This window comes from Cetorhinus maximus, chromosome 6, assembly GCF_964194155.1.
Source record: "Cetorhinus maximus chromosome 6, sCetMax3.hap1.1, whole genome shotgun sequence".
In the NCBI taxonomy this organism is placed as follows: Eukaryota; Metazoa; Chordata; class Chondrichthyes; order Lamniformes; family Cetorhinidae; genus Cetorhinus; species Cetorhinus maximus.
Genome location: NC_135884.1, coordinates 20,179,813 through 20,205,877, shown reverse-complemented (window position 1 = coordinate 20,205,877; position 26,065 = coordinate 20,179,813). Strand labels below are relative to the sequence as shown.

General features: G+C 38.3%; 2 protein-coding genes and 1 long non-coding RNA gene across 11 annotated transcripts in view; 1 reads left to right on the top strand and 2 right to left on the bottom strand.

Moving 5' to 3' along the window:
• Nucleotides 1-26,065, bottom strand: part of LOC144681619 (uncharacterized) — a 324,557-nt gene that overhangs the window by 47,538 nt on the left and 250,954 nt on the right. The gene's annotated exons all lie outside the window — the stretch shown is intronic.
• The window catches only part of cenpp (centromere protein P), a 308,552-nt gene that overhangs the window by 281,404 nt on the left and 1,083 nt on the right, over nucleotides 1-26,065 (top strand). For 5 of the 6 annotated variants that reach the window (XM_078543372.1, XM_078543377.1, XM_078543374.1 and 2 more), the window contains exons 7-9: nucleotides 11,469-11,548; nucleotides 12,552-12,643; nucleotides 13,775-15,750. In XM_078543372.1, the coding sequence (XP_078399498.1) occupies nucleotides 11,469-11,548; nucleotides 12,552-12,643; nucleotides 13,775-13,887 (285 nt within the window). In that variant the 3' untranslated portion in view covers nucleotides 13,888-15,750. Of the gene's footprint in view, nucleotides 1-11,468; nucleotides 11,549-12,551; nucleotides 12,644-13,774; nucleotides 15,751-26,065 lie in introns of those variants that run through there. The other variant, XM_078543378.1, reaches the window with a different exon arrangement.
• Nucleotides 20,192-26,065, bottom strand: part of ippk (inositol 1,3,4,5,6-pentakisphosphate 2-kinase) — a 74,946-nt gene continuing 69,072 nt past the window's right edge. For all 4 annotated transcript variants that reach the window (XM_078543348.1, XM_078543351.1, XM_078543349.1 and 1 more), the window contains one exon: nucleotides 20,192-22,241. In XM_078543348.1, coding sequence (XP_078399474.1) covers nucleotides 22,016-22,241 — 226 coding nt within the window. In that variant the 3' untranslated portion in view covers nucleotides 20,192-22,015. The remainder of the gene's footprint in view (nucleotides 22,242-26,065) is intronic.

Here is a 26,065-nt window from a genome sequence, read left to right as displayed (position 1 = left end):
GAGATCCAGGCCAAATATAATAAGTTGAGAGGGAACATGAAGAGGAAAATAAGACTGGCAAAGAAAAAATGGGAATAGAATGGCAGTTAACATAAAAGGTAACCTAAAAATCTTCTAATGTTATGTAAATAGTAAGTGGGCAGTAAGAGGCAGGATGGGTCCTATTAGGGACGAAGAAGGTGATATAAGCTTCAAGATATAAGCTTCAAGACTATAATATTTAAGTACTTTGTGTTTACTAAGGAAGAGAATGCTGACAAAGTATACGTAGAAGCAGCGATGGTAGAGGTAATGGATAGGGTGAAAATTAATAAGTAAGATGTACTGGAAAGGCTGGCTATGCTTAGGAGTGGATAAGTCAACTGGTCCAGAAGGCTTGCATCCCAGGTTGCTGAAGGGAGTGATGGTGGAGATAGGAAGAAGGGCTTTCCATAATCTTCCAGTCTTCCCTAAATATTAGGGAAATGCCCAAGGATTGGAAAGTGGGAATTTACACTTATTCAAGAAAGGACGTAAGGACATTCTTAGTAACTGAGGCCAGCCTGTTTAACATCAGTGGTGGGTAAGGTTTTAGAAACAATAATCACAGAACAATTTAACAGGCATTTGGAAAAGATTTGAGTTAAATAAGGAGAGCCAGCACAGTTTCATAAAAGGCAGATCATGCTTGACTAATTGAATTGAATTTTCTGATAAAGTAACAGAGTAGGTTGATGAAGGGAATGTAATGGATGTAATGTATATGGATTTTAAGAAAGCATTTGACAAAGTACCATGTAAAGGGCTGGTTAACAAACTTGAGGCTCATTGAATAGGAAGGTCAGTGTCAGCTTGGATAAAAAAATTAGTTTAAGGACAGAAAACAGCAATCATGATAAATGGTTGATTTTCAGACTGGAGGATGGTAGACAGTGGTGTTCCTTGAGGGTCAGTGCTATATAATATATATATATAAATTACTTAGATATTGGATTGAGGGATTTTAGCTCCAAGGTTAGGCTGGAGAAGCTGGATTTGTTCTCCTTGGAGCAAAAGACATTGAGGTGAGGTGTACAAGATAATGACAGGTTCAGTTAAGGTAGTCAAAGAAAAGCTGTTCCCATTAGTTGATGGTACAAAGACTATGGGGCAGATTTAAGGTTTTGGACAAGAGATACAGCAAGCATGTGAGGCAGAACCTTTTTACGCAGCGAGTGGTAATGATTTGGAACTCACTAGTTTACAGGGTGGTGGAAACAGTGGAGTTCAGCGATTTCAAAGGGATATTGGATGGGCACTTGCAGGAAATAAACGTCCAGGGCAATGGGGATAGAACAGGGATATGGGACTGGCTGGATTACTCTACAGAGAACTGGTATGGATTTGATTATCCAAATGGTCTCCTTCTGTGCCCTAATGACTCTATGACTAGAATTATTTGTTTAAATGTAGTTGATTATGTATCACAAGCATTAGAAATAGGATAGCTTTGATTTTGCAAGTTAGAATAATGAAGAGGCTGACAGTATTCACTGTTATTAAGGAGAAAATCGGACAGCAACTTACAACTTCTGCACATGTGCAGTTAAGCACAGAAATCAGGGAGTTGTCCAACTGCCCTGCCCCTCCAGAAGCTACACTAACTGGCATTTCGCCAACAGACTCAGCATTCAAATACATGAAGGGCTTGACGTTGGGATGTTATCCAACATCCCACTAAACACGCCAGAAAAAATTGGGGCTTGTGCATTCAAGTTTAAGAGAATTTTTAATGGTGCCCTAATTACTGCCAGATATTCTTCCTGAAGCTAAAAATTTTCTTTAAAAATGTGAAGTCTCATTATTTCAGGTTTTAATTAATGTTAAAGATTTTTTTAAAATTGTTCTTTATTTTCTTCTGTCTCTTTTATCTCTCCATCCCTTTTTTCTTTCCCTCTGCATTTCATTTACTGTATATGATTTGAAATTGAAGTAAATATTCTACCTCATACTCCATGGCCCAGATTCTGTCACTGTGAGGATTCTTCAACTTGATTTGTTACGTCTCTCACCATTGCTTGCCCTTTTCACATGGGTCCCAGATCCCTTGTGGAAAACGTGATGCTGTTTTGGCCCTGTCTAATCACCGCACATTGTGCCAGAAAGCCCATTCAAAGAGTGTGGGTAAGTGTAATGGATGGCGAGCGCTGTTAGTTCACCACTGACTACAAAATCTGTTGAGGATGTATATTTCCACTTATAAAATTGACTGAAATTAATTTGAGATATTCACTAATCTCCATTTGTGAAATCTACCACAATACAGACAATAATCCATCCACCTGTCATAGCTCTATGTTTTAAAAAGTTCTGCACACATCTCTTTTGTTTCTCTATCAGAATTAAGAAAATTAATACATCTCCTGATTTCAATATACTTGTAATGCTCCTTGTAGTACATAAACTATTTACACTCCGCCATCTAGTGACCATTTAAAGAATTGACATACTTGAGTGACGCACAGTCAAATCTGCTACTTCTGCTAGATCAATAAGTAATCCTTCGTATTTGAGCAATCATTTGAAAATAAATAAGCCACCTGATCATCTGTTGTAGTATTCGGCTTATCATGCTTCATGTAGACAGAACAAAATTATATAACTTTCATTGGTCATATTCCATCTCCCTGTGAGTTGCCGGACTCTTTTTTTAAAAATTTCTGGTGTGGGAACTAGGTGCCAGAGGATTACATTAATGCCTTGTGCTCAAATCCAATCCAAATGGTTTGACCATAAAAAAATTACATTTTTCACTATCGTGAATATTAAGTGTAAAAAGCCTGGATAATCTTAATTCATGTAGATGAAAGTCCTCAAAACAAAAATGTTGTCAGCAATCTTGATTCATAATTAACAAGCTAAAACATTTTTTTGTATTGATACTTTAGGAGGGCTGAAACAGGACTCCTAAATTTTGCCTTCTTTATTACTTTCAAACCAACATTTTCAAGTGAATATTTAAAGGAGTATTTATTTGACAGTGGTCTAGCTATGCAGATTTTTAGTTATTTCTGAGCTTATTAAAGCCATGGAAAATTATTCAGGTCATTTCAGAAACACAAATAAAACCCTTAAAAAAAAACGGGAGAAACATAAAGAACATCTTTGACTGAATTTCCCCAAATATCTCAGCAACATGGCTGATCCATCAGTCTGTGTACAAGTTTATAATTCACATCTCCATGACTGCACCAGTGAACAGGAGTTTCACACTTTCATTTCCTTTGAAAATTATTATCTCTGCTGCCATTCACTAGTCCCAACCACAAAAAGCTCATTGCACCTCTGTGAGGACTGAGGTCCAAAGTTTTAACCTTTCAAAATTCCAAACTCCATGTTTTGGAATATCTATATTTTTATCAAGAAAGATGAAGTTGAGAGACTTTTAATTTGTAAATATTGCCACGTCACAAATTCACTTACAAAATTTGCAGCCTTATTTCATGTAATTACAGGTGCATGCCAAATCTAAAATCCCATCATTAATACCAAAAATGGTATTGGTCCATTTCAGATGTCCCTTACAAAATAAAGGGTTGGTTCAAAAGATGAAGTGAAAACGAGAATGAAAAAGATGTTGCTTGTGAATTTGCAGGATGTAGTTCAATCTGGAACTAATGTAAATTAGACTGATTATTCCATTGGTGACATTACCTGGAAAAGGAAAACTACTGGCAGGATATTATCAAAATTCAGGCACATTCCCGACAATATGTTGTATTTATATAGCGTCATAAACCAAAATTTGACACCGAGCCACATAAAGGAGGGAGGTAGTTGGATAGTGGTAATGTCAATGGACAAGTAATCCAAAGACTCAGACTAATGCTCTGAGGACACGGGTTCAAATTCCACCATCAATTAATAAAAATCTGGAATTAAAAGCTAGTCTAATGGCGACCACAAAACCGTTGTCAATTGTCGTAAAAACTCGTCTGGTTCATTAATGCCCTTCAGGGAAGGAGACCTGTCTGGCTTTCATGTGACTCCAGATCCATAGCAATGTGGCTGACTATTAAATGCACTCTGAAATGGCCTAGCAAGCCCCTCAGTTGTATAAAAACCGCTACAAAGTTGAAAAGGAATGAAACCAGACAGATCACCCGGCATCGATCCCCTAGGCACCGGAAAAGACAATGGCACGCCCAGCTCTGTCGATCCTGCAAAGTCCTTACTAACATCTGGGAGCTTGTGTTGAAGTTGGGAGAGCTGTCTCACAGACTAGTCAAGCAACAGGCTGACATAGCCATAATCAAGGAATCATACCTACAAATGTCCCAGACACCACCATCACCACCAAAAGGACAGACCCACCAGAGGTGGTGGCACAGTGGTATACAGTTGGAAGGGAGTTGTCCTGGGAGTCCTCAACATCATCTCTGGACCCCATGAAGTCTTATGGCATCAGGTCAAACTTGGGCAAGGAAACCTCCTGGTGGTCACCCCGTCATTTGATGGAGCAATACTCCTCAATATTGAAAATCACTTGGAGGAAGGACTTAGGGTGCAAGGCCGCAGCATGTATTCTGGGTGGGGGACTTCAATGTCCATCACCAAGAGTGGCTTGGTAGCACCACTACTGACTGAGCCTGCTGAGTCCTAAAGGACATGGCTGCTAGACCGGGTCTGCGGCAGGTGGTGAGGTAACCAACAAGAGGCAAAAACCTACTTGACCTTGTCCTCACCAATCTACCTGTCGCAGATGCATCTGTCCATGACAGTTTTGGTAGGAGTGACCACTGCACAGCCCTTGTGGGGATGAAGTCCTGTCTTCATGTTAGTGGATACCCTCCATTCTGTTGTGTGACACTACAGTATTGACAGGAAAAATAAAAAAGAAGCATATTATCTAAATGGTGAGAGAAGCAGAGGGGTCTAGGTGCCCTAGTGCATGAATCGCAAAAGGTTAGTATATAGGTACAGCAAGTAATTAGGAAAGCTAATTCACAATATATATTAACGATTTGGATGAGGGAACAAAATGTAATATTTCCAAGTTTGCTGACGGCTCAAAAGTTGGAGGGAATGTGAGTGATGAGGAGGGTGTTAAGAGGCTTTAAGGCAATTTAGACAGGTTGAGTGAGTGGGCAAATGCATGGCAGATGCAGTATAACGTGGATAAGTGTGAAGTTGTTCACTTCGGTAGGAAAAACAGAATGGCAGAGTATTATTTAAATGGTGATAGATTGGTAAATGTTGATAAACATTGGGACCTGGGGTATCCTTGTACACCAATGACTGAAAGCAAGCATGCAGGTGTAGCAAGCAGTTGAGAAGGCAAATGGTATGTTGGCCTTCATTGCGAGAGGACTTGAGTACAAGAGCAAGGATGTCTTACTGCAGTTGTACAGGGCCTTGGTGAGACCACACCTGAAGTAATGTGTGGTGTTTTGGTCTCCTTACCGTGCCATAGAGGGAGTTCACCAGACTGATTCCTGGGATGGCAGGATTGCCATATGATGAGAGATTGGGCAACTAGGCCTGTATTCACTGGAGTTTAGAAGAATGAGAAGGCATCTCATTGAAATGTTTAAAATTCTGACAGGGCTGGACAGACTGGGTGCAGGGAAGATGTTTGCTCTGGCTGGGGGGTCTAGAACAAGGGGTCACAGTCTCAGGATATGAGGTAGACCATTTAGGACTGAGATGAAGAGAAACTTATTCACTCAGAGGGTGGTGAACCTATGGAATTCTCTACAACAGAATGCTGTGAAGGCCAAGTCACTGAATAGATTTAAGAAGGAAATAGATTTCTGAACTCTAAAGGTGTCAAGGGGTATGGGAAGAGCGCGGGAGTACAGCGTTGAAATAGAGGATCAGCCATGATCATATTGAATGGCAGAGCAGGCTCGATGGGCTGAATGACCTACTCCTGCTCCTATTTTCAATGTTTCTAATAGAATGTTTTCATTTATTGCGAGAAGAATTGAATACAAAAGTAGGGAGTTTATGCTTCAGGGCATTGGTGAGACCTCTTCTGGAGCACTGTGTACAGGATTGGCCTCCTTATTTTAGGAGGGATGTAAATGAATTGGAAGCAGTTCAGAAAAGGTTTACTAAACTAATACCTGAATTCGGTGGGATCTATGAGGAAAGGTTGGACAGGCTAGGCTTGTATCTGCTGAAGTTTAGAAGAGTAAGAGGTGATTTGATTGAAACATAAGATCCTGAGGGGTCTTGCTAGGGTCGATGTGGAGAGGTTGTTTCCTGTTGTGGGAGAATCTAGTACAAGGGGCCACTGTTTAAAAATAAGGGGTTGTCCATTTAGGACAGAGATGAGAAGAATTTTTTTCTCTCTGAGGATCGTGAGTCTTTGGAACGCTCTTCCTCGAAAGGCAGTGGAAGCAGAGTCTTTGAATATTTTTAAGGAAGATGTAGATAGATTCTTGATAAGCAAGGAGGTGAAAGGTTATCGGGGGTAGCTAGGAATGTGGAGTTGAGGTTACAATCAGATCAGCCATGATCTTTTTGAATGGTGGAGCAGGTTCAAAGGGCCGAGTGGTCTACTCCTCCTAATTCATATGTTTGTACATGGCACCATGCCAAATGGGATAGATTTCGAACTGAGGAGGATATTTTGTTTCCTTTTTGATCTTCAGCATGAGTTAGCATCTAGAAATGGGAGAATGACCAAGAAGATTGTATCATCTGAGCATTGATGGACTTGATTGTGTTTTATCATCCTTTTCATATGTACATAGAATGTATAGTTTGAAATTACTTCTCCATAACCATCATTTGATATGATGTGTACTTGCTAGTTTCCTGGGACTGTTTTATTTTTTGGATCCCTTGTGCCAACAGGCACACTTGAGTTCTGATAAAAGGGGCGGAATTTTACGGCCCCGTTGTAGCAGGGCAGGGCTGGAAAATGTGGCGAGCCATTCAAAAGTCCATTGACATCGACGGGGCTTGAAAATCCTGCCAACGGGAAGAACCATAAAGTTCCACCCAAGGTCATTGACCTGAAACGTTAACTCTGTTTCTCTCTACAGATGCTGCCTGTTAAGTATTTCTGGCATTTTCTCTTTTTATTTCAAATTTCCAGCATCTGCTGGAATCTGTTGGCCTCCATCAGTGCTGTACAAGTCTGTGATTCAATGTGATTGCTAAATGAAGAAGTAAATTGGTCACACTAAAGGAGCAACAGTTATGACATAATCAGTGCATGTTTACTAACAGATAATCTGAAGTTGAATTACTGAGAAATATTTATAAATGCATTATATTCGAACCACAAAATTGCTACAAGCTTTCTCTTCTTCATATCTGAGTAACGTTGAAAAACCAATTGCAGATGAATTTCAGACATATATCTCTCAATAAAGAGAAGTCCACCAGTATTACTAATTTGTGTAAGTATGGCAGTCAAGGCTATCCATTTAGTGAATAATTTCCATGAAGTAAAGAATGCAATTTTACAGTTGAAAAATTGCTTATAAGTGCAGGTTTTATTGCAAAGATCTTTGTTGCAATTTGGCTTAAGATCACATTTAATGCTAGAAATGAGCCTGAGAGTTCAGTATTCAGCTCAGCAGCTAATTAAGTTTACTATGGTCTCCCCAAATCATCTGTGTTTTATTTTATCATAATGATCTTGGTCATATATATGCTTACTTCTTAAATATAACTTGATTATATTTATGACAAAATATATTATTTACAATTTGTGATAAACTTCAAAATTAAACTGTTCATGTATTGTATGTTCTTTGTAATATTTTGCAAATGTAGATGTGTGTCATTAATGCTGCCTGCTTATAAATGAGGCAAGCTAACATTGAAATAGATGGTTCTGGTTTCCACAGCTCAGGCAAAATGCTATACTTTGGCAGAACAAATAGGATTCAGTATTTTCAAAATGTTCCAGAAGAACGCAAAGGATTAAATTTTCTTAGACAAAGTCATTAAGGAAAGAAGATGGTCTATGCATTACTTGCATGCAAGATAATGGGAATATTCATTTAAACTTTATACAAGGCTGCATAGTATGCACCAAAGTCGCCCTCAAAGACAGGAAAAACTTAGGCATGACTGAAGTAATGGAAGATGGTATTCTTGATTAATACAACAAATTTCATTGACCAATTGACCACCATCACCCCTCCCACCCCCAGCATTATCATATGCTGGGCACAACATGTTGATTCATTATAACCAGGACTTCTCAGAATGGTAGGTCTGTAATAGCTGTGTCATGTCATTGGGTTAGGTTTAAAAATGTTCAAATCTGTAGACTTCTGAGCCTTCCCTTTATACATAGCTTCCAATTCCTCTTCCCTTGGAAAAGACAGTTCGCAACAAGCATCTTTTCCTTTTTTGTAAGAATTTATGTTAAGCATTCAGTCACGACTGGTCAGCATATGTCAAGATTTGTATACATGTAATTCTTCCTTCTGTCGGATTATACCAATATAAATAGGCTTTTTTATAAGGCACCATCTACATTACTAGAATCTACTGTTTCCTTGTTTTAGTTGTATTCTGTATTTATTTGCATTGTAGTCTGTTCTTTCAATCTACCTAACTCTTAATTTTCAACAAAGTAAATCTGTCCTTGTATGCTTGTGCATTAGTGTGTTTTGATGTGGTATTTTGTATTTTATACATCTGCATTATTAGATGCGTCCAACTGTTGTTACAGTTTTCTTCCTGGTTTTTTATTTTGAAGATAATCTAAGTGCAACTTTGTCTTTACTCAAATATCCTGTGTATTTTTCAAATCGCAAATGATTTGTATGTCAACTATGTTAGGTTGTGGCCAGACCATACACCAAGCCCAACATGTCAAGGCCCAAGTGATGAGAAGTTACAGCCTAGTTAACGTCTCTAGAAAGATAACCATTTCCATTCATGGCATATTCCAAAGTAGGAAATTTTTTAAAAAGCTGAACCTGTGTCATATTCCTGTGTGAATTAATCTATTAGAAATGAAAAGACTGTTCATACTATAATCTGGAGTCAACCAAATCCCTTGTCTTTACAAATACTCTCAAACTTGTGTCACTGCCTCTGTCAATCCCATGATTCACTGGCCATGAAGTCATCTTCCCAAAAAGGCTGTGACCTTAACCACAAAGTTTATGTTGTTTCAAATGCAAACAGAAATCTAAGACCATGCTGTGATTGTGTCAGTAAATGGGTTATGGAATCCACAGGGTAAGTTGTGAGAACAAATTCTATTGTGACAAATAAGAGACAGTGAGACAAATGCCAACCACTGATGACACTGAAGATGGGCTCATAAAAGAAAGAGGAACTACAAAAACTTGTATTCCGGTTTTAGCAAGCATTTGTCAATTCTGCAGTTTCTCATAGTCTCACGCCAGCCGTTTGAGCAGTAATCACAGTAGGTCTGTATCACTGGAAAAAACCCTGGGCAGCCGTATTGGGAATGTGGGGCCTGATTGCAACTTTGGTCTGGTAGCTTTTACATGCTGAGAGAGAGGAGAAAGGGCAAAAAAGTTTAGAGGGAATTTCAAAGAGTAGTAAAAGGCTGTTAAATTATGAATTAGTAAGTTTTGTTGTTTCCCTTCAGACTGTAAATAATCAGAATTTTAAGTGGCTATCTCATTGTTAACACCTCATATCCATTAATGGAATTCTCTGGACTGTCTAGGGTGTGCGCACTGAAGGACATATAGCTCTGGTTAGAGACAAAGGGCGAAATTTTCCGTGCCTGTTGGCATCTACCAGGCAATGTGGAAAATTGCCAAAGTATGTCCGGTACACAAAAAGCAGGGCAAATCCAACCCAGCCAATTACCGCCCCATCAGTCTACTTTTGATCATCTGTAAAGTGATGAAAGGGGTCATCAACAGTGCTATCAAGTGTGTGATGAAAATAATAATTTTCATAATATTTTTCTGGTTATTGTAAAGAAGGCTTATGGGGGTAAATATAGGTGGCTTTCTCTATTTGATTTAATTACATTTGGAGTCAAGTAGACTGCAAGCTTGAAATCGTCAAAAACATCTAGGTGTAGAAATATGTTTGACATGCTAATGAGTAAATGTGAATGCTGGCTTAGCATGTAAAGTGTGAAGGGAATTTGCATTTTTAGATAAACAAAAGGATTGTTGGATTTCAGAGGGATGTTAGCCTGTTTACAACTAACCAGATAAGCAAGGCTAAGGAGTGTGATTATTTTTCCATGATGTTTCCCCTTCTTTTCCTATTTAGTCTCCACCTTTCCTGATGAAGGTGTCTTATACATGACTTTATATGAGGAGCACTATTAAAACTGCATGTTGTGGATTTTACATACTGTGTATTTTAGCTCATAAGTACTTAGATCAACTGGATGAAATTTTATAGATTGCATTTGGGTGCTAAAAGCCAAAACTGCAGGAGACTAACAACGAATCAATACAGAAAACACACTAAACTATGTGGCCCCATTGGTAGCCTTCTGAAATTGTACCATATTTTTGATTGTAAGAAACAGCAATAATTTGGGGAACTTCTAGCACACAGATGCCACAGGTGACAAAAGCATTACATAAAGATGTTGACATTTATGAATAGCAAAAGGTTACTACAAAGATTGAAAAAACAGGTATTTATATTTGAATGTTAAAGGCATTTTTAATGACAATTAATCTACGCTATTACAATTCAATTAATATGGAGTTGATTCAAACCATGCAATTAAAGTTACTTTTCCTTGAGCTTCAATGTGCACAGCACCTGGAGATAGCCATAAATGTATTCCAGCTGACACCTGTAAATGCTTTTTGGAGTAAACTAAAAATACCTTCAACATACATAAACAATATTAATACCATCTGTAAGCAGTATGTTGAATATAATTATTTTGGGATGAGATGCCATTAGTTAGTCCAACCACAACAGCTACATGCTTGACTTCAAAGGGTTTCCATACGACTTCCAAGATACATACATTAGAGGTGTTCCAGATTGTCAACCTCATCAGGTTTGTCAGTAGGAATGACTGGTGGGTTACATATACCAGTAAAAATTAAATAAAAGCAAAAGACTGTGGATGCTGGAAATCAAATAACAGAAAATGCTATAAAAACTCAGGTCTAGCAGCATCTGTGGAGAGAGAAACAGAATTAGCGCTTCGAGTCCATACGACTCTTCCAGCTCCTCAAAAGGGTCATACATACCCAAAATGTTAACTCCTGTTTCTCTTTCCACAAATGCTGCTAGACCTGCTGAGTTTTTACAGCCTGTTCTATTTTTATTCCAGTAAAAATTAAATTGGACTTGCCATTTTATGCTATTCTCCCATTTTGACTTTTAGCTACAGGCTAAACAAATAGTTGTAAAATGTGTCTCCATACTGTCTGTTGGTAATCCAGCTTAGTTTTTCATTAATGTGTAATACACTTTGTAAATCAGCGCTCTATGATGCTTTACCTCATTAAATATAATGCCACCATAGGAGTGTTGAATACAATTTGAGTGCAACTGTTTCTTTGCAGGAGAAATACCCTGAAGTAGTAAGACTTCCAGAGGGATCAAGTGCTGAATATCTGATACTGGAATGCTCCAAACTTCCTGGGTGAGAACACTTTAAAAAAAATTCAAATGTGTTTTTGCATACTATGTCAATGATTTTATTTTTAAGATTTACATTAAATTATTGTAGAGTGCATTTAATGTATGAAAGGCTTAGTAACTGTTTCATCATTGAACCAAGTTCTACTAGTTTGCATGGACAAATTCAAGTTTATTGTACTATATCAATAGTTACTATATTGATAAAATTATGTTTCATTCCCATAAAAATCAAAAAAGTTAACATTTAGCATAGGGTTACTTTGAACAAATTAAGCACAAATTTTCTGATGATCCCAATGCGCAAAATGTTTGGAGGTTGCCCAGTATGGTTCTGTGTCCTCTTATATAACATCTTTTAACAGTCCATACTTACATATAACCTAAATGGAAGCAGAAAGCACCACTGCAGAAACAAAGAAAAATCCTTTCAAACATTGCTTTGTCTGTTTATACGCCACGAGCTTCTTCCTATCATACTTTACCTTACCCCATCAGTATTTCCTTTCCCCTCAAGTATTATCTAGTTTCCCCTTAAATGCAGCTGTGCTATTTGCCTCACCGTGTGTATCTGAAACTTCAGAAATGTAGCTAGTGTTTTTCTTCAGTTCATTAATTCCTGATTATTGTATCAATCTTGCATGAAGTATCAAATTCATCCTTTATAATTTTTATAAAATTAATACACCTATTTTAATTTTTCTAGTCCCATAATGGATTTGGATAAATATCCTTATATATGTATGTGGCAGATTTAAAAACTTTTTTAAAAACAAAGTATGCTCATGAAGCCTAGAAAATGAATACATATTCTGGATCTTTACCCGCTTTTTTGCCTCTTCATTTTTCCCTTAAAGGGTTTTTTAATGAAAGCTCACTACCCAAAATGTTGAGTCTTTTACACTGACACAAAGTGCATTTCCAGCAGTTTTCACTGTTCATAAATACTTCTAATTTAAAAAATCAATTAAAACACATTTTAATTGGCAAGACACACTCTTTTACAGGGTTGAGCTGAAGATTTTCTGGAAAATACTTGTAAGTGAAGAAGGAGCTGTTACTCCAGTTCTGGATCTCTTGACAAAAGTACCAGCAGAGGGTAAGTATCCTATGAAATGATGCTCTGTGAATAACTGCTATACATTTCTTCTACATTGAAGGTGTTAGTTACATAAATGCAAGTTAAAATAATGTATTTCACCAGAGTAGATAATTAGTGAATCCTCCAAGTGCATGGTGCTAATACTTATTATATAGTCTACCATCAGAAACTTTACCAAGTATAAGATTTCCGATTGTTCAGGTTTAGAATATTTTAGGATTTCAACAAATTTCTTCCTTCCCTCAGACACTTTTTGGGTTGAGCAGCCCTTCAGCAGCTCACTAAAATATCTAATCAGCCACAAGCCAACCAAACAATAACAATCCACATATAACAATTATGCTACTTGTCTCTGCTTAGTTCAAAATGCAGTTCAATTTGGCACCTGATGATTAAATGTTCAAAGACTAGACATGCAATAACATTTTTGCCTGCATTTAGCCGTGAGTAAATAAATTAGAAAAAAATCCCATGCAGGTTGTAATCCAAAAACCTCAGGTTTAATTGTCAGAATAAGTCTAGAAGGAACAAACATGCAGCAATATAAAAAGAAAATTATTTGTACTTGATTAAGGAATGTGTTACTATAGCTGCAAGTAGACAATGAAGTGGACCACAGCTGACTTTCTGGGATTTCTGTTGAACACTAAAACCTTTAAAAAAATATTGAGTGTCATGTTTTAATTCCCTTATCATGTCTACACAGATGTAGAGGCCTGCTTTCTAATTGGGGGTGGGTCCCAGTGAACCAGACAGGATATGTCCTTTCACCGTTGTCTGGTAAATGTATTTCCCCCGTCCTCCTCCAGACCTTGGCAGTGTCAGTTTAAGCTGGTGGAATTCTACGGCTGATTTTTGATGGAATACATTCAACTTCCACATCAGCACATGTGCTATTAATACAAGCATAAAATACAAATTTTTAAATGGTTCATGAGGAAAGCTCATATTAACATTCATTGCAGTAAGGGAAGTACAGTGCTTTTAACTAAAGAGTCATTATAACCCTCCATCCATGATGGATCTCACTGTTAAATCTCAGTCAAATTAACACTCGCTATGTTCATTACAGTACAAATAAAAATATACAGTTTGGGTAACAATGTAATCCTGAACTTTTTCCTACAGCACTCGACTTCGACACCAAAAACGTTGCAGACAGTGCACCCAGCAACTTTAGAAATCTTCTACGCCTGTTTGGAATCGAGGCTGCTATAGATTGTTTAATTAAACTGATGTGAAAGCAAGCTTAAAATAAACACCGATTTCCATTTAAGAAAAAAAGGTTTTTTCTTTTGTAAATAAAGGATGCTTTTATTACTACAGACATGATTTTTATTAACTTTACATGTACCGTTTTGAAGTATTTTGTACAACAGGATATGCCATAAATACATTTCATTTCTCCCATGGCACTATAACATGAAAAATAAATATAGCATTTAAATACAAATTGCCAAAGAATATTTACAAATACAGGGCAAATTCTGTTGCAATAATACACACAAGACAAGTCACCTGTACCACAGTAGTCTGTTGAAATAACCTTTCAAATCTTAAATGTAAACCCATTTTTAGTTCATTCACAACAAAAACAGAAAATGCTGGAAAAACTCAGCACAAAAGCTATCGGACTCGAAACATTAACTCCATCTCTCCACAGATGCTGCTAGACCTGTTGAGTTTTTCCAGCATTTTGTTTTAGTTCATTCATACAATGGTAGTTTAATTCACAGCCTATTTCATAATTGCTCTACTATAAAAAAATCCATTAAATACAGTGTATAGTGGTAAGAGCAACTAATGGTCAGAAACAGTACTAGTTTTGTTTTGTAGAAATGCTATAACAAAAGACAACTGAATTATAATTCTCAGTGGCATGTTTACAAATCAACAGATGGGAGGGTGATTCAAAAAACCACAAGCTTAATGAAATCACTGTACTTAGTAGAATTGTCTGGAGGTTATACCTGTTAGGTTGTGCACCATAGGACAAAAACCTTGTTTAATTGAGTGTAATTGCAATGGCAAACCAATCCTTTCACTCAGTGCCAGTTGTTTCTGCTATTTGTTGTGCTGTTAACAATGCTGATTCACCTCAACCACCAAAGTTCCTAAGTACCAGTGTTCAAGCTAGATGGTGGTAGGCATAATTCACTCAGTCATACTCAAAACAACTGTCACACATCATTCACTATCCATCAGCTCCAGTTGCTGTAGTCAGCATGAGATAAAGGTTTAGTCTGACTTAAGGGACTAATAAGAAATGCAATAGGAGCAACATTCTAGAGGAAGGAGTAGTATGACAATCATATTAGATGATCTATTTTTATTAAAAGCATTTAACACTTTGACATGTTAGATGTTTATAACAGGAGTGTGCTGTGAAACCTCAAAAACATAGCTGGTGAATATTAACTTGCAGGTGTAAGATCAATCAACATTAAGCATTTCATGAGCTCTGGACAAAAGCTGTGGATTTTCATCCATGTTCAAAATTATCTTTTAAATTTAAAACATTACTAATGAGCTAGCAGCATGAACAATAAGAATTTTGAATGTGTTTAGGAGTAGTTGAGTAAATTATTCAATTGGTAAAACTGCTTTAGCTACTTTTTAATAAAGATTTACAAGGTTACAGAAATTCTCATATCCAATTATCACTTTACCTTGAACGTGCAATACAAATGCCACTTTATGCAGAATTAAAAATCAATTTCCCTGAAATCTTACCATTTTAAGATAGTTCTCAGGGCAAACTATACAGTATTTTGGCTATTAAATTTAGATAAATGGGGATAACTATATTCTTGCACTTGATGTTTCGCAGTTGTAACATTAAAAAATATGATAGTACTGCTAGAATTTGTTTCCATTTATCAACTGCTTGGTTTGAACTTAGCTCAATTTGTGATACACTGGATTCGTGGAAATGAAGTGACACCCAACATACCGTGTATAAACTATTGAATCAGCCCTTTTAAGATGATTATGATTAGAAGGAACACTATCCTGCAATAGACTTTTTCTTTAAAAAAAAGGTCCCATCTTTTTGGTAAATAAGTGCATTTCCTAACATGGAATTGAGCCATACAGACCAGGTTTGGACAGGAAAAAAAAAAGCAGGGGTTCCTGGTTCTGATCAATTTCCACTATCGAATGTCTACACCTAGACACTGTCGAAAGACGGTACAACTCCTGAGCTCAATTTTAAGAGCCTGCTGATACAAAAGGCTTTTGTGTGTGTGTGGAAATGGTGGTTTTGTAGAGCGGGGGTGGTAAAGAGAAAGGGGGGGACAGCTGGAGTGCGACTAGTAACATAAAGTGATGGGGATGTAACTGAAAAAAATACGTAAGGAACAGGAGCTGCAGTAGGCTATTCTACCCCTTGAGCTCCGCCATTCAATAAGATCATGGCTGATCGGATACTGACCTGAATTCCACTTTCCCCATAACCCTGCATTCCCTCATCAAAAATTGTAACTCAGCCTTGAATACATTCAATGACTCAGCCTCCACTGCTCTTAATGGAAGAAAATTTCAAAGACTAAATAACACTTGAGAAGAAATTCCTCCTTATCTCCTTCTTAAATGGGAGACTCTTTATTTTTAAACTGTGCCCCCAATTCTAAATTCTCATGAAGGGAAACACTCAGCAGCTACCCTCTCAAAGCCCCCTCAGGATTTTATGCGCTTCAATAAGATCACCTCATTCTTCTAAACTCCAATGAGTATAGGCCTAACCTGAAAGATAGAAATATGTGTACACATATTCCTTAGATAGAATAACCTAAAAAATATAAATATTTTTCCTATTTTTATCCAAATTTCTTTTCTGGCCAGAGGATGTATCGCAGTTTATGCTTTACTAAAGAAAAGGCCCCCTTCATTTCTGAGTGTGTTAAAAATCAAGAAATTCAAATCAAATTAGAAAGTTGGCTTTGGACAAAAATAATGAATTTAACTTAAGCAGGAAGCATTGCTGATATATTTTATATAAGTTACAGATTGGCAATGTAAGTTTGAATGTGTAAACTCTCAATCTGAAGTACATGTATCATCTCAATAATTCAGGTTAAGAATATTCAATACAGCCTCTAATAATCTTAGAGATAGATGAAATGCAATCTAATATGCAAAATAATACCTAACAGTAATTAGCATTGCCTCTTCATTCATACCATTGCACATACAATGGCTAACCTCCCAAGGCAGTGAAGGGTAGGTATTATTCCCAAGATTTAGTAGAGACTTCCAACATGGGTCTTAAAATCTAAATACGTTTCTTAGCAATAATATTTTTTACACCAAATGCTTTCCCTTCGGATTACCTATTTCTTAACAATATTAACCCAGATGATTGTTGTTGTTCTATTTGGCCACTTTATTCAACCAGGGATTTCTGGCCCTGCTACCAGGTAGCAAAATGCATGCTTTTTGGAGTTTCAGTTTGAGATGGCCAAGGAAGATGTGTTCATAACACAGCCAAATAGGTTGATTATCAACCTCCAATTCCTTTCATCACATGAAATTGGCAGGTGGTAGGAGAGGGACAGATTCCTGGTCAGCCATGTGATCGAATGAATGTTGGGGCCTCCATCATCACTATCCATATCTCCAGGCCACAACATGCATGTAAAAGTGCATGTTGCCACAGCAACATGGACTCCAAGTGAACTGCAAGATATCACAATGTCTTCACATTGAGGTACCCTCCATGTTGTGTGGCACTACCACTGTTAAATGGGATAGATTTCTAACAGATCTAGCAACTCAAGACTGGGCAACCATGAGTAGCTGTGGGCCATCAGCATCAGAAGAATTGTACTCCCACAATCTGTAACCACATGGCCCAGTATATCCCCCCTCCCTACTCTACCATTACCACCAAGCCAGGGAATCAACCCTGGTTCAAAGAGGAGTGCAGGAGAGCATGCCAGGAGCAGCACCAGGCACACCTAAAAATGAGGTGCCAATCTGGTGAAGCTACAACACAGGACTACTTGCCTGCCAAACAGCATAAGCAGCTAGTGATAGACAGGGCTAAGCAATTCTACAACCAACAGGTCATATCTAAGTTCTGCAGTCCTGCCACATCCAGTTGTGAATGGTGGTGGACAATTAAACAAACTCACTGGAGGCAGCAGCTCCACAAATACACCCATCCTCAACGATGGGAGTGCCCAGCACATCAGTGCACAAGATAAAGCTGAAGCGTTTGCAATAATCTTCAGCCAGAAGTGGTGAATGGATGATCCATCTCTACCTTCTCCAGAGGTCCCCAGATACCAGTCTTCAGCCAATCCGATCCACTCAATGTGATATCAAGAAACGGATGAAGGCACTGGATACTGCAAAAGCTATGGGGCCTGACAATATTCCAGCAATAGTACTGAAGACTTGTGCTCCCGAACTTGCCGCACCCCTAGCCAAGCTGCTCCAGTATAGCTACAACACTGGCATCTACCTGGCAATGTGGAAAATTGCCCAGATATGTCTTGTACACAAAAGAAAATATAACCCGGGCAATTAACATCCCATCAGTCTACTCCCGATCATCAGCAAGATGATAGAAGAGGTCATCAACAGTGCTATCAAGCAGCACTTGCTTAATAACCTGCTCACTGACGCCCAGTTTGGGTTCCACCAGGATCACTAATCTCCTGACCTCATTACAGCCTTGGCTCAAACATGGACAAAAAAAAGCTGAACTCTAGGTGAGGTGAGTGACTGCCCTTGACATCAAGAAGCCTGGGCAAAACTGGAGTCAATGGGAATCAGGGGGAAACTATCCAATGGTTGGAGTCATACCTAGCACAAAGGAAGATGGTTATGGTTGTTCGAAGTCAGTCATCTCAGTTCCATGACATCACAGCAGGAGTTCCTAAGGGTGGTGTCCCAGGCCCAACCAATTTCAATTGCTTCATCAACGACCTTCCTTCCATAATAAGGTCAGAAGTGGGGATGTTTGCTGATGATTGCAAAATGTTCAGCACCATTTGTGGCTCCTCAGATACTTATGCAGTCCATGTCCAAATGCAGCAAGACATGGAAAATATCCAGGCTTGGGCTGACAAATGCCAGGGAATGACCATCTCCAGCAAGAGCAAATCTAACCATCGCCCCATGACATTCAATGGGATAACCATCGCTGAATCCCCCTATCAGCATCTTAAGGGTTACCACTGACCAGAAACTGAACTGAACTAGCCATATAAATACTGTGGCTATAACAGCAGGTCAGAGGCTTGTAATCCTATGGTGAGAAACTCACCTCCTGACTCCCCAAAACCTGTCCACCATCTACAGGGCACAAGTCAGGAGTGTGATGGAATACTCTCAGCTTGACACCATCCAGGACAAAGCAGCTTGCTTTGGCACCGCATCCACAAACATTCACTCCCTCCACCATTGACGCATAGTGGCAGCAGTATGTACCATACGAGATACACTGCAGGAACTCACCAAGGCTCCTTAGACTGCACCTTCCAAACCCACAACTGCTACCATCTAGAAGGACAAAGGCAGCAGACACATGGGAACACCACCACTTGGAATTGCCCCTCTGAGTGGGGAATTGGTGGCACAGTGGTATTGTCACTGGATTAGTAATCCAAAAGACCCAGGGCAATGCTCTGGGGACCCAGGTTCAAATCCCACCAGGGTGAAATTTGAATTCAATAAAAAAAAATCTGCTGTCCTTATCTGGTCTGGCTTACGGGACTCTTCAGTAACCTCAGCTCTCAAGGGTAATTAGGGATGGGCAATAAATGCTGGCCTGGCCAGTTACGCCCACAACCTACGAACGAGTTAAAAAAGCTACTCACCATCCTGACATGTAACTATAACACCATTCCTTCACAGTTGCTGGGTCAAAATCCTGGAACTCCTCCCTAACAGCACTGTGGGTGTACCTGCGCCACATCGACTGCAGCGGTTCAAAGCGGCAGCTCACCACCACCTTCTCAAGGGCCATTAGGCATGGGCAACAAATGCCGCAGCGACGCCCACATCCCATGAATGAATATATATTTTTTTTAAAACACCATCTTGTCATGAAGTAAGTGCTCTTAGGCAGCTCCCAGAGGTAGCAGAGTTGTACACCCACTTCTCCAGAAATAGTTTATGGACAGATTTTTAATGGCATCAATTTGCCTCACTCAGTTGAGAGCCAAGGGCTAGCTAAAGGATCAAATAGACAGTGTTGTGGAAATTTTTTTTAAAAATCACGCAGTAACATTTTAGTATTCAGTTTCCTTTCACTTATGAGTAGACTATTTCACAGCCTGGTTGATATCAAGGCAAGCAGGGGAAAGAATAAAGATGGTTTAATTCAATAATGACAAAATATTTTTAAAATTAGTCCTTCCAGATTTTCACCTAAAAGTTAGCATGTCTAGAAACTTTGGATCTGTGCACTGCTTTAACTGCACAAGGAGGCAGTTTGGCATGACCCAAGTAAAATCAGCAAAGCGCATTTGAAGAAAGTTAACTGGTAAAACAGTTTAAATAAATCTGTGCAAAACTTTTTTGCTGAGTTATAAAAAAAAATGTTTTCATGTAACTTGTTCATTCCATTCTCCCTCAATTTACATTTAAAGTCTCAGTGGTGAAATGGCAACCCCAATGTTACTCTCCTGAAGTCTGTGCTGCTCCCATTCTACTCCTTTCTCAAGGAGCCTTTCAGTGCCCCATCATGTCACTCTCCCAAAATGCTTCTGTGCTCAGTTTATTTACACCCCCCCCGCCTCCCCACCTTTCCCCAGCACACACTCCCGCCACTGTCTGGAGTGCTGGAGTGTCTCTGGCTCTATTGCTCTGATGCCAGAAATGCAGCTCAGTAATGTTGACTTGAACAGTTCATTTAAATAGCACCATTTTTTTTTCATATTTAGCACTTTAACTCTGTTATTGTTTATTAGTCATACTTGTAAACAAACATACACACTGAAGTGGCATTTTGATTCTGGTTAAATAGACAGCCCTGATCAGTGCACATTTTGACTGATGTTTTTAAACAGCTATTACAAAATCAATTTAATTACAGTTAGGAATAAAAACAATTTCCTAGAATAAGCATCAATTCTAATTTTTATTTAAACAAAAAAAAACCTTAAATCAACTGGAGGTGACTCTGCAATCTGGCACTCACTGGAAATGCAACTTGTGAACTAGCCAGGGCAAAGTTAGATGATTTTTCACTCATGTATTTCAGTGGATTGAAAATCAGTGTGCCTCTAGTTTTCTGACAATGCATTCCCAAGAGCCCTGGAATTGTCGAACCCACCCAACCCTTTAAAAATTTCTCAATAAACTTGTCAGAATTTTTACTTCTCCAAAGTGAGTTACTTCAGGGTATGTAATGCACTGAGACTTACTGCTGACAGAAAAATAATACCCCCACTTAAAATAAAGTACTCTTAAAAATACAATATGCTATGGCCATTCCGTCAAGTTTAATTCTAACCCTGACATTCAGTAGACAGTTAAACAATAAATCTGCATCCTTTGCAATTTGTATTCCTGAAAATGAGTTTAGTATCAAGTATCTGTTAAAACCTTGGGATAGTAATGCTTCATATTCATCAATACAAACACTGCTTACACTTTTAATTCTTTGCCCTAACTCTTGCAAGCCATTTTGACAGGTTGAAGGTTACTCAACTAGAAAATCCCCAATTTCAATGGCCCTGTTCTAAAATGATTAGATCAGATGTAGAACTACAAAGAGTTAGGACAGTCATGTGCACTAACTGTGGCAATATTCACCAACTGGCAGAAGTGGCACTAACTAAAACAGTGGAAAAGCAAATGTCACTCCCAGCAGCAATTCCTGTGATGAGCTAAAGTCAAGTAAATGGGCAATTTTAATCAAGTTCATGACAATTGCCTTAACCCACACTTTTGAAACTTAAAAATTGCAACAATAAAAAAATTACTTTCCTTGAGATTTTGTTATTGGACATGTTTCTCATATGTTTCAGTGCTTTGTAACTAAAGGTTTTTATTTAGCTGCTTTTTAAAAACTTCCCCAACTCTCCAAGATAAAGCATTCTGGAACACTATTCAACTGACTCTACTGAAACCCTTAATTATTGTGCTTTAGTATTTACAATCTGTAGTTTCCTTTCAAGATGAGGAGTTTTTGGATTTTTCAGTAAAAGCTGTTTAGTGCTATTTTTCTTATTGGTGCAAACCAATCTATTAAGCTTAGTGAGTGATGTTCACAATTTGAAATTATTCTTGCCAACTTCAATATTCAAATCTACTCAGGACAGATATTTTCTAAACTTCTCACTTGTGGTTGTGGCCTCTTAGTCAGTACAGTCCTTTTACTTTTTAAGATGAATAGCAATGCCCTACAAGAGCTCATGCTGAATGAAAAAACAGTGTGCATTCTTCATTTTCCTTGTAAAAGTTTGGAGTGGTAACATCCTTTTTAGCCCTTGTGCTCTGCACGTAAAAGTTTATTATCTTCCCATCAAGTTTGTACTGGTGTGCAATGTTCTCATATGGTTTGGGATCCAAATCTAGAATAGCGACAGAATATACAAAGCAAGCCCTTGATGTCTGAATTGTGGTACTTGGTTCAGGCCTGTGAAGAAAAAAGTGTGTAATTGAAGATATATCCTGTACTGCTGGAATTAAAATACACATTTGAAGTCACACCATATACCATTTACAACATTATAAAGTAAATTCTGTCTCCATTAAAATAGCATTTTAACCAAATCATTAACAAGTTTATTTTAATTTCTTTACTTGGCATTCATGAATACAACATTATCTTATTCCTGCTACTCTGCCTGTTTTTCCCCCCTGCCCCACCCCCACCAACATCTTCCATTCAACCCACAAATACCCTAATCTGGCAAGAGCTGTTGGGAGAAATGAAGGTAAGTATCATAAAATAAGAATTCAGTTTTCAATAATTAGAAACCGGGTAATATTTGCCAATGGACAACATAAAAGAAACCTCCATCTCAATTTATTTCTGAAACTAAAACTGTGGCATTGAATTTAATAATCACATGCAAGTACTCAAGATGCAATCATGAGGCCATATGATGCAGTAAGTTATGAACTATGAGACTTGTCTCATGAAATCAATGGACAGAGCTATGGGGAGCGCATTCATCTTCTGAGGTGTGCTCCAGTCAACAAGGTCCCAACCAGCAGCACGCTGTAGAAACAGCCCAATGGACTCCATGAATTCTTGGACAAGAATTTTCCTCTGACAAGTTAACAAACAAAAAATTGCTAATCAAAAGTATAACAGAAATATATGCCAATAACTATTCATCTATATTCAGTTTTGGCCTGAGGTATTCTTATTCCTCTAAAAATGGCTTAAGGATATGCTGTTAGTAACTCTCTTCTCCAAGAGCTGCAATTCCAACTCATCCAACCATTTCCCAATCTTCCTTTCCTCTCCATGGTCCTCAAATACACTGGTACCACTCAACCTTTCCCCAAGTATTGCTGGAAAAAGAGACATGTCTAAGCTTTTCGTCTTGCACTCATCAGGACACTTTGCAAGAATACCAATAGAAGGGAAAACAACAATTTATACTGTGAGAAGAATGCCGATTGGTAGAGGTGCTGCCATTGAGAATACACCAGTGATGGTGACTGACAATTAACCGCCAAGCATCATTTGAAATTTAAACCAGGCAGCTTGACCCTGATTCCTCAGGGCAACGCCATGACCAATGAGTCAGTGAATGGCCATCACTTATTTTGTTCAGCTGAAACAGGCGCACTGTGTGTACATGTTCTTTCTGTCTGCAAAGAACAGGGCCCTGTGTATTAATATATGTAGCTTCCAGTACATGCAAATGCACCACACTGAGCCCGACTGACAATCTTAAATTGGTTGTCAGCATAATTTTTAGCACACAGGATTATTTAGCAAATGTTGACCAATCACAGAATCACATCTAATGTTGGGTACTGTTATGAGTTTCACAAGCTCGGGCTGGTTGGATATGGTCTGTACCCTGCCCATTGTGAACAGCGGCTGGGACATGCTGTTTGATATGATCTGCCAGTCTTTGAGACATATGGCCTACATACCTAGCATCGCACTGGCACTGAAATTCATATACCACATTACTCATTTGTGTGATGGGCAGAATGCCTTTTTGGCTTGACAGCAGTATCCTGTTAGTGGCGAGTGCCACTCGTGTTGCTATTGTATAGTAGCAGCGTGAAAAAGCTAGCTTCATGTGTTGCTCAAATCTTTGAGATACCTTGCCCTTCCAGGGTAATCCGAGGTAGACTGGGCACTTTCCAGGGCTGAAAGTGATGGCCTTAGGCCCATTCTTGAGTTTGTGATATATACAGCACAAAATAATCTAATCAGGGTAGCTATTATCCTGCAGGATGCCTTTGATACCCCCTATTTCAGCATTAAGCTTGCATGGTGAGCAAATGGCTTGGGCATTGGGATTCTTACAGTTCCATACACTATAAGATTGGTCTTATCTGCAACCTTATAAATAGGGCCCCGAGCCATTTTGCTCTGAAGGTTCATACAGACTCTAAACATTAACTCTGTTTCTCTCTCTACAGATGCTGTCAGACCTGAGTTTTTCCAGCATTTTCTGTTTTTATTGTACATACTTTGCACCTGTTTCAGCTAAACAAAATAACTGACAGCCATTTGCTGACTCATTCCTCAGGTTAATGCCTTGACCAATCAGGGTCAAGCTGCCTGGTTTAAATTTCAAACAATGCTTGACAGTTAACTGTCAGTCACCATCACTGATGCATTCTCCATGGCAACGCCACTTGCCAACCAAATCAGCACTCTCATCACACACAGTATAAATTGTTTTCCTCTTATACTGGTATTCTTGCAAAGTTTCCTGAGTGCAACAAGCTTAGACGTCTCTTTTTTCAGCAACACAAATTCTGTACTACTAAATGACTCTTTCCCTGTTCAATTCCTTTCAGTCTAGTATCCATCTAAAGCCACTCTGATCAAGCTTACTGCAATAGAGCCTTGTAATCTCTAACACCTAGATTAGCAAGCGTAACAATATCACAGAACACCACAGCTTCAAGTAATGCATCTTCACTTCAATATATTCTGCTCTTCATTTGTGAAAGCAAGAACAGCACAAACTCTGCAACTAAAGTCCACCATCGCCTTCCAGGCACAACTAAGGTTGAGCAATAAATACGAGATTTTCAGTTTTGCCCATCTACTGAGAAATTCAGAAAGTCACTAACCACATCCTTCGTGACTGAAATGGAATTCCTACATTTGTACAAGACATTGTTTAAACCATAGTTGGAGTATTATTTGCAGTTCACAGCATCTCCTTATGGAAAAGGACTTTAGAACTATAGAAATGGTAAAGATTAACCAAAATTATACCATGACTGAGCTCATGGTTTCAGAAAAAAGCTTGATTTTTTTTTCCTCTGCAACAGAGAAGGCTGATAGGTTTCTGAATTCTTAGAAGTTCTTAATGTGCAAATAATGAAAAACTTTCTAATAATTGGGTGAAATTGCAACAAAGGAGCATATATTCAGAACAATCACTTGAACAAAAAATATTCAGGGTCATGAGAAAATGGAATGCTTTACCACAACCAATTAAATGAGAAAAGTGTGAAGAATATATATAAATAGGTAGAGATAAGAGAAAGGAAATGGGATTAGAGTACACAGCTCCTGTGCAAGAGATAGTGTGATAGGTATGATTGCCCAAATGGAAAGTTTAGAAAGTGGAATTCAACTCCCAGAAACGTTCAAGAACCAGTTGGATGTTGTAATGAAGGGACTTTAGAATGGATGAACTAGCATGGTTGAGAATGGCTTTCCTTTTCTTTAATTACCTTGTGATCCTGTGAAACACAATCACAACACATTCTCAAATTCCCCCACACTTTTCCTGAAAAAGTCTAGTTCTTTATAGGGTAATTGCTCTATTGGAGTTGGTACTCAAGACCAGATTGGAAGAAAATCACAAATTATGAAAAGGTGCCTCAGCATGAAGGCCTTAATACAACATACTTTACTAAAAGCAGTTCTTCAAAGAGATAGAAAGGTCACCTCGTAGTGTGCCTCGAGACCACATGATAGAAAGGAAAACTCAAGGAAATTGCAAAGATCACTAAACATGTGAATTTAATAACTCAAGAAAAAAATGAGGTCATTAAAAATATAAACATGACCACCTTATGGAATCAATTGCATGTGACAACTACATGATTAACTTGGACAATCAGCAAATAATAGAAGGGTTCTACAGCAGTTGCATTGCAGGCACAGACTGGTACAACATATATCTCACGCTCCTACTCCTATCCTACGTATTATTCTAGTGCACAGAAAGTTAAAGTGACCGGTATTCTGTTTCGTCACAAAGTTATTGACAATTTTTAAATTGAGAAAGTCAGAAATAC